Raw genomic sequence first — 9521 nt, forward strand, 5'->3', positions numbered from 1 at the left:
CTACTGACTGAACCAGCCAGGCACCCTGATTTATGTTTTTTTAACAGGAGCACTTTGGCTGTGTGTGGAGAATGGATTGCAGGGGTGTGGAAGTGCACACAGGATCCTTTGGAAGGTTTTGCATTCACACAGGTTGGAGATCTTGGCGCTTGCTCTAATGGCCATAATGGAGACTGAGAGATGTGGATGGACTTAGGGTGTCTTTTATAGGCTACTACTATATTAAGTATCTTCATTAGGTATCAAAAGGAAGCATTCATGTGTAACAACATTTTTGGTCTGCGCAACCAGATGGCAATGCCTTTTGGATGGATAAGAAAGATTGAAAGAGGAGGAAATTTGGGGCAGAGATAAAAAATACGTGAAAATAAAAAATTCTAAGTTTGAAATGCTTGGTAATTGCCTCGTTATATAAATCTGAATTTCTGAGATGATATTAGGCCAGAGATGAGGATCTGGAATTGTTGGCCCAATTCATGTTTTTCTTTTCTTTTCTTTTCTTTTTTTTTAAGATGTCAAATGGTTTGCTGGTTTGTTTTCTTCCAAGATTTTATTTAAATTCAAGTTAGTTAACATACAGTGTAGTATTGGTTTCAGGAGTAGAACCTAGTGATTAACCACCTACATATAACACCCAGTGCTCATCACAAATGCCCTCCTTAATGCCCATCATCCCCTTAACCTATCTCCCCACCCACCTGCCCTCCAGCACCTCTCAGTTTGTTCTCTGTATTTAAAAGTCTCTTATTGTTTGCCTCCTTCTCTGTTTTTATCTTATTTTATTCTCATTCATGGGTTTTATTATCATTCACGAGGTGAGGAACATCTAGACAGTTGGAGGTGGTGCTCTGGTGTCAGAGTGTTTGGACTTTGAAGCCAGACCGAAGTGAGTTTGAATCCTCTTTCTACCATTTATTAGTGATGCGGCCCTGGTCATGTCACTCTGTGTCTCCAACTCCTCTTTTATAACATGGGGACTGTAGTACCTTTCTCTTCCTCTTAGGGTTGCTGGGAGGATTAAGAGCATATGTGAATCTCCTGGCATTAGTAGTAATAGTGTTGGAAACACTGACACCATCATTCATCAGTGAAAGCTACTTGAATTACAGTCTTAGTGCCTAGGAGTAAACATGCCAATTTTATAGACCCAAATCTTTGGAATATGAACTCATGTTCCATACTATTAAAAACAATCTAGGTAAATGCTTATACCGGCCTGGGCTAGGGTGGGGCAGGGTGTAGAAATCTTGAGGTAGGTAGTCCACGTAGGAATGGTTCTGGGCAACTCATTCACACTTGCTTTCCAGTGGTTGGTAAAGCTGCAAAACATCGTCAGCAGATGAACACTTACGTGATCTTCTGGAATGAAATGGATTTTGACGTCAGGGTTCAAATCTCCAGTCTGTCTTAGCCTTACCCTTAAGTGTGAACTTCAGCCATGTGGGAGGGCTGCAGCAACACGGACTTCGCATCTGGAACTTCACTGGTATGAGCAACCCACATTGGCTCCTTCGGGATCCGCATGTTTAATAAATACGTCAAATGCCATCTTTGTCATTTTTACTTTAATGCAGCTCGTCAGGAGCTTAGCATTGAGGAGCCCTTGAATCTGAAGCTTACAGAGCAACTCAACTCCCTCCTGGGAGAATGCAGACTTGGAGACTGTCAGTGCGTAGAGATGCTTAATTGTGTACCTGTCTTCCCCTCACCAGAACAACGGAACACTCCATTGTTCACCACAGACTTATATTGTGCTTCGATGAGCCACGTGTACCTCGCATACTATGCAGTGAAATCTGAGAAACTACTCATCTAATAAACTCAGGGACCGGCCCATCTTCTATTAATTTCTTTTCATTAACCATCCTCAGGAAAGCACTCAATGGCTGCCTGATGTGATTCCTGTCCACCTTATGGGGATGGTCAGTACTGCTGAACCAACGATGGCCTTGCTGGTAATCAAAGTGCCGACACATCCATGCTGTCATCTTATGACAGCACTTTGAGTAAGAAATGGCCGATAGCATTATCCCCATCAGATCCTGGAGCTTAGAGAGATGAAGTGACATGCCCAAGGTCACTTTGTTTCTCTGCAAAGCCAAATCATTAAAGGAAAGGGCTCTGGAATTAGGCATACCTGCATTCAAATCCCAGCTCTGACAGTTACAACCATGTGACTGACCTTAGAGGCCCTGCTCAATGTCACCCTCATCCCCTTTCCCTCATTGCTGTGGGCAGCACTGCCTAACTCGTGACTGCCAGCACCTGCGTTGATGTGCCCCCAGAGCCTGCTTAGCTCCCTCCCCGACAGCAGTTCAGAAGTGACCGGGAGAAGTGACAGGGCTCCTTGGGAACAGCTGTGACCAAGACTGACTGGAGTTTGTGAAAACAACCCAGCTCCCTCATCCCTCGTGTGGGATAATTCCAAGAGGAGAGTACACTGGCTTCTCAAGTTTCCCCAGCACAATTAGGCTCCGCTTCTCCACAGTGGCAGCTTGCTTGGTAACAAACATGTCATTGGCTGTCCTGCCTTCCTCGTCTCATTTCCTCATTTTCTTCCCCTTAGCTTGAGACTCTTTTTAATTTTGTTTAATGTTTACTCATTTTTGAAAGACAGGGAGAGACAGAGTGTGAGCAGGGGAGGCACAGAGAGAGGGAGACACAGAATCCGAAGGAGGTTCCAGGCTCTGAGCTGTCAGCACAGAGCCCGACGTGGGGCTCGAACTCATGGACTGTGAAATCATGACCTGAGCTGAAGTCGGCTGCTTAACCGACCAAGTCACCCAGGCGACCCAAGATCTCATTTTAAATCGGGGCGCCTGGGTGGCGCAGTCGGTTAAGCGTCCGACTTCGGCCAGGTCACGATCTCGCGGTCCGTGAGTTCGAGCCCTGCGTCAGGCTCGCATCAGGCTCTGGGCTGATGGCTCGGAGCCTGGAGCCTGTTTCTGATTCTGTGTCTCCCTCTCTCTCTGCCCCTCCCCCGTTCATGCTCTGTCTCTTTCTGTCCCAAAAATAAATAAACGTTGAAAAAAAATTTTAAATAAATCCATTGCATTGAAACCATATTTTTTTGGGTTCTGCTTCTGGGGAACCTGAACCAAGACTGTAACCTTTGACAAATCACTGAACTCCTCTGGAATCCTCAGTTTCCTCATCTGTAAAAAGAGTCTATGTACTACTCACTCCCCTCACAGGCTTGTAGGGAAGTTTAAAGGACATATTGCATATTAAGGGTTTTGTACAGTTCTGTTCAAAATTTATAACAAAAAATTGGGACCAAAATGTCCAACAAGAAGGGAATGAGCAAATAAATTAGATTCTAATGGTAGAATATTACATAATCAGTAAAAATTAATGTTTTCAAAGCATATTCAAAACATGAGAGCTGTATAAGAAAATTATACATTACACAGACCAGCTGAAAAGCTCAGTGGGGGGGAAATATCTAAAACTATACATACATATACATATACATATATATATATATAAAATTATCTGTTTTGTTTAAAATGTATTAAAAATACATTAAAAGTTATTTATCTCTTGGTGGTGGTGTTATTTTCCTTACCCTTTTTCCTTCTTTTTGGATTTCAATATCTTATTTTTTTTTAAGTGTATTTATTTTGAGAAAGGGTGTGTGCACGAAAGCAGGGGAGGGGCAGAGGGAGAGGGAGAGTCCTATGCAGGCTCCACGCTCAGCACAGAGCCAGGCATGATCTTACAACCATGAGATCATGATCTGAGCCAAAACCAAGTCTGACACTTAACTGACTGAGCCATGCAGGTGCCTCTCAAATTTCAAAATTTTCTAAGTGAACAATATTATCAGGAAAATGAAAATGTTAATCATAGAAATTGATGTTAACCTCAAGATTTCAACTATAATAAGAAATAAAGATGGTTGAAACCAAAATATGTATAAAATCTCAAACACTATGCTTTTGTTTTCCCTTTTCCTGGTCAAATGCACTAGTTATTAAAAGGCAATTCAGCTCTTATGAAATATCAACGCGGACCGTTAGTAAGGGTAAGGTTTTGCAAAGGCCTGAGGAGTGTTTAAAACTCGAGTCCTTTGAGTCAAAGCCTAGACTACTGGGTCTTCCTGGGCCCTCTCCATGTTGGTCCTGCTCTGAGATTATTTTTTCTCACCATTTCAGTTCAGGTGTTCTCCTGGCTTCCATTTGTGCTGTCGAGCCCAAGCTGAAGTACCAGTTTGGGGCAACTCCATCAATAAACCAGCATCAATGACTTGTTTGGCCCCACTGGCTTGAGCCAGCTCTAGAGTGATTTCTTCTGAGGACTTCTTGCCTTACCTGCCCCTGCCCCATGTTGAATACCCTTGCACATCAAACTCCATCTGCACCCCCAACCTTCCACAACCTCCATTTTTCCCCCACATCTGTAGGCAGAAACTTTTCTTACAAAGGAGAAAACTGATCCACCACCCATACATCCATCCAACCATCCACCTATCCTTCCATCTTTGCACTCAGCAAATAATCACTGGGTGTGCAACTCTGTGCAGGCACTGTGCCAGATCCTTGGGAGGCCGAGTTAACTTGGCCACTGTTCCTACCAAACTTCCCAGCCACGAGATAGCAAAGACCAGGCACTCATGCCTCACTTGGCTCTCCTGTGCCCGTGTGGAGCAGATGCTTGTACTGCCTGTCTCCCATCTCCTCAGCCCATCTGATTTCAGTGCAGCCTTAGTGGACAGTTCTGTGTATTTGGCCAGGGTCTTTTTTTTTAAGCTTATTTACTTTTGAGAGAGAGAGAGACAGAGATAGAGTGTGAGTGGGAGAGGGGCAGGGAGAGAGGGAGACACAGAATCTGAAGCAGCTCCAGGCTGTAAACTGTTAGCACAGAGCCCGACACAGAATTCAAACCCACGAGCCATAGATCATGACCTGAGCTGAAATTGGACGCTTAGCCCACTGAGCCACTCAGGTGCCCCAAGGCGGGGGGGGGGGGGGGCCATTTTACACTATTTCTAAGACCCCTAGAGGGATTGAGTCCCCTTTCCCTTCAGTGGTAATTAGCTTATTAGGACACCTTTTACTGCATTTTCTCCCTCTTCTGTCTCAGTTTTGCCTTTTCCTTACTTCTGCTTCCAGGTATCACCTGGAAAGTACACTGCTTGCTCTCAGTTGCTTGTCCTAGTCTCTGCTTTTGGAAGAACCCAAAACTAAGGTACATGGTACCTTTTACAATGGTAGACATTATGAGTGAATAAATGAATGAATGCATGATGATATTATAATGAGAGGGGAGGAGGACACTGCTGGAGGTGAACAAATGACCACCAGCTATTGATAAAAAAGACCCTGTTACCCCACCATCCATTTACAATGACAGACCATAGCTTCCAAGTATATGTACCAGTGTGGTCGCTTGACTGACCACCTTAGAAATACTGAGCACACAAGTAATGCGAATGTGGCAAATAATAATAGCTATCCTTGAAGCCACACTTCCATTTGTTCACATCGTGTTATTTATTCTTCACAAACCTCCTGTGATCCAGGCATTAATTAATCCTATTTTGTAGGTAAAGAGACCGAAGTTCACAGAGGTGGCTCAAGGTCACATGGTGGCAGAGCTGATCTCAGCCGGATCTGTAAGACACCAGAGCCACACTCTTGTGCCCACCTCTTCACACAGGTCTATTACAACACCCAGGCAGGGTCCCAATACTCCAGTTGCTTGGCAAGCAATTTATAATGCACACCCTTGAAATCAGGGTGTGCCTTCTCATGGGGTCTAGGGCTGCCATAGCAGGTCTGTGCAGTGAAATGTAGTAAATAATGCACAAGTCTGTTACTCACTGTTAACCAAGACTTAAGATAAAGCATTGCTTTATTTATTCTGTCAGGCAGCTCAAGCGTGCTCCATGGTGTCTATTACATGGTGATGTTAATTAGGTCCGCAGCACTGCACCTTCTGTATGCAAGGTTTGCCGTGTCACCCGCTGGTCTCATCTCTCCAGAGGTGTCTGGTTCAGCATCAGGTCTGAGGGCAGAGAGAATCTTTGGGAAGCCGGCATCACCACCATGCTGCTGAGCCAAGTATGAAAATTTACTACCTAGACATCCTGCCAATAGCTTTAGTATCTAGCAACTTGATGTGTTTCCAAGGTCACTATGATCTTTCAGGGTAGGAGATTGGATTAGGAGGAGGAGTTCCTAGAATCCCCAAATGGCAAAACTCCTCAGTGATTGTCTACTTCAACAGGCTCATTTTATAGATGGGCAAACAGGCTTAGAGAGGGAGAGTGACTTTTCTAAAGGTGTGTAAATGCTAGGGGACTGGAATTAGATATTTTTTGCTTCCATTTCTGGCTCTATCTAATGCATCATTTCAAAGTCCCTTGCCTTCCTCCCCTCCTATTGTATGTAGAATGGCTGTATACAGAGGATGTTCACTACAGCCATTTCCCCTGAAGTTCCTGAATGTAATCCTGTGGATCAGGAAGAGCAATCAGTCCTTTTTTTTTTTTTTTTTTTTTTTTTTTTTAATGTAGGCTTCATGCCCATTGCGGAGCCCAACGTGGGGCTTGAACTCAAGACCTGAGCTCAAGACCTGGGCTGAGATCAAGCGTCAAACACTTAACTGACTGAGCCACCCAGGCTCCCCAGAAATCATTCTTTCATTCCATTCCACAGGTAAGATTGAGGCTCAGAGGGCAAAGATGGCGGCCGCTAACTCAGGCTTGAATCCAGGTTTCTGGGTTTCTAACAAACCACTTGGCCTGCCTAAGGGTGAATGAACGAATGAATGGACAAAAGAATGAAAGAATAAATGTTAAACTTTACTAAAGAATGAATTTAGGCATGCGTGATGAACGAGGCTTCATGCAGGAAAGTCCCCATCCTGTGTATTTGCATTTCAACAAAGTCAGAGTCTCCAGCCTCCTGGAGCTGCTCTATGGGCCAGAGCAATGAAGTATTTATTTCACAGTTGTGTACCTCCATTCGGACCACCACTCGGTATTCAGCTCTGCTTAGAGCAGACCCTCAGTGAGTGCTTCTAAAATGGAACCGAAACGAGCGTGCTGGAGCCACAGCATTCAGCAGTCCGGGAGAAATTTGGAGAGGTGCCAGGAGGGGGGAGTTAAGGGAGCAGCTTCTTCCTTCCTAACACCACACCACACCAGCATTGTTTTGTTTTGTTTACCTTTAATCAAGGCTGGCCTGAAGAAGGAGAAAGAGAGAAACAGGAACACCAAGGCTGAGATACAGGGAAGAGATCTAAACATGAGCTCACCCCCTGACGGGGTCAGGCAAAGGGATCTTGGCGAGCTTCCCACCCCAGGGACTGGCCTGGCTGGGATCCACATCAGCCTTCCCTGCGACTGGGAAGGAAAGGTGGCCTTGACATCCTGCTGGGCACAGTCCCAGGGAGGCTGGGCATAGGCGGTGACCCATTAATATGAATGAAATGTTGAGAGATTAGATAGAATTTCAAACAGAAGCTTAACCTAGGACCTCTGAGTAGGAGTTGATGTAAAAATGTGCTTAGAATCTGCAATGATATATCACTTATATTCAGTAAAGCACGCATAAACATTCACAACTATGAAAAACCATGCATTTTCATACCCAAACATTAAAAAGTTATAAAAGCCTTACACACAATGTAAATATATAAGTTCTCTCTCTCTCTCTCTCTCTCTCGCAAATCCTACATAATTGATTTCTCTCTTTCACCTCTCCCGGCCTCTCCCCATCCCTCTTTCTTTTTCTCTTTCTCATGGATGCCCTTAGCCTTAAAGTCCGACAGTTTCCTGTATGGGCCTGTAAGCTAGGTTTGTTCCACTCTGCCCAGAGGTGTCAGGGCTTGCCCTTATTTACGAACTTCTAGAGGAAGGGAGAAGGGGTGGGCATCAGCCTTACAGAAATGTTCTGCTCAGAGAAGCCACCCCCAGCTTCATTCCCAGCAGCAGCAGCAGCAGCATACTGCAAACTCTCAGGGAAGGGTTACTCTCTGCCTGGCCTTGTGCTCAGCCTTGGGACCTGAGCAATGAGTGAGACCCCAAGAACAATGCAAAGTTGAGCTGGGAAGATAGAGCTGATACACAAGAAAAGTGAAATACAAAGCTATTACTAAGTGCCAGATGAGATGTTTAGACAATAGTTCTCTAGCAGCTCAGAGGAAGAGTTATCTATGAGGGTTGGAAGATCAGGGAAGACTTCCTGGAGGAGGAGTCTTGAAGGCTAGGTAGGCATCAGGGCCGCAGAGGAATGGGAAACGACTGGCAAACATAACATGTTTGGTATATTTTGTTGGATGAATGAATGGCAGGATGACCCAGGTCAAAGGCAAGGCATAGACCAAGAAGGAAACTTTATAAGATGTTAGTTCTTAGAAGGGGAGAAAATAGTAGGAAATATTTTTTCACAATACTGTACTTTCCCATTCTTCCTGTCCGGATCCTCACAATACCCAGGGGTAGGTTGATTGAGGACTATGCTCCCATATCAAAGAATATGAAACTGAAACCAGTCGAAGCTCCGGGATAACTCAAGACAGGGCAAGACGTTTATGTAAAGTCACACGGCCAGACAGTATCAGAGCTGGGAGCAGAGCCGGTTTCCTAATGGCTGTGTCTTTAAAGCCTTCTGACTTTACAGTTTGATTTCTGGGGGTGGGGAGTGGGTTGGGGTGGAGGGAGAGGAAGTCTTTGGGATATTTAGAAGGACAAATGCTTGTCACTGGTGACCAGTCCCTACTTTTTAATGCAGGAATAGGGTCAGGGGTGTGCTAACAGAGGGGCTAGGCCTCCTCTCTACTACCCCAGGCCGACATCTCTCCTGCCATTACAAGTCCAAGGGTAGCTCCCTCTCTGCCTGTTAAGACATTTCGGCAGTTGTTCAAACGAAGAGACTCCGGCCTGGAGGACACGCAGGGATATCCAGCTATGGAGGAGAATGCTAGGGCTGGGCTCAGAGGAATAGGCAAAAGGAGGCCACGACGGGAACAAACACGAGCCAGTGAGCTCCCGGAGGCTTTTTATAAACCAACGCTTTCCGTAATTAAATATCCATTGTCTTGTCAGTCTTGGGACAGCACACAAAAAGGTGGAGGGAAAATGGAAAGAACAGAAGCCCCGGAGGCTGGTGACATCCAGGCGCTGCCACTTCGGCCAGATTCCTTCACCTCCTGAGCTTCTCCTGGGAGTTGTTGTGAGACCGCGCAAGACAAAGCAACCGTGCAGGGCCTGGGACTGAGCGAGTGCTCGGTAAGGGCAGAGCAGCGGCAGCAGAAACAGTAGCCCTCGCCGTAGATCGGCCGCGGCAGTACTTGCAGTGGTGGTGGGGGTAGTAGTCACAGTCATCACAGTAGTAGTTATCGTAGTAGTAGTAGTAGGTGAACAAGAATAGTAGTAGCAGTAGTAGGAGCAGCAGCACCAATAGTAGCAGGAGCAGCAGCAGCAGCGGTGGTGGTGGTGGTGGTGGTAGTAGTGGTAGTAGCAGTAGTAGTACTAGTGGTAGTAGCAGTAGTAGTAGTAGATGGTGGTAGTA

At 45.5% G+C, this 9521-nt stretch overlaps 1 protein-coding gene across 2 annotated transcripts in view; it reads right to left on the bottom strand.

Annotated features, from left to right (window-relative positions):
- Positions 1 to 5862: 5862 nt before the first annotated feature.
- The window catches only part of AGBL4 (AGBL carboxypeptidase 4), a 1457435-nt gene continuing 1453776 nt past the window's right edge, over positions 5863 to 9521 (bottom strand). Inside the window, exon 13 of one of the 2 annotated variants that reach the window (XM_040470173.1) lies at positions 5863 to 6009. In XM_040470173.1, the coding sequence (XP_040326107.1) occupies positions 5901 to 6009 (109 nt within the window). In that variant the 3' untranslated portion in view covers positions 5863 to 5900. Of the gene's footprint in view, positions 6054 to 9521 lie in introns of both variants that reach the window. The other variant, XM_040470176.1, reaches the window with a different exon arrangement.

The sequence above is a fragment of the Herpailurus yagouaroundi genome, unplaced genomic scaffold (assembly GCF_014898765.1).
Source record: "Herpailurus yagouaroundi ecotype Mexico unplaced genomic scaffold, PumYag 77, whole genome shotgun sequence".
NCBI classification, from domain to species: domain Eukaryota; kingdom Metazoa; phylum Chordata; class Mammalia; order Carnivora; family Felidae; genus Herpailurus; species Herpailurus yagouaroundi.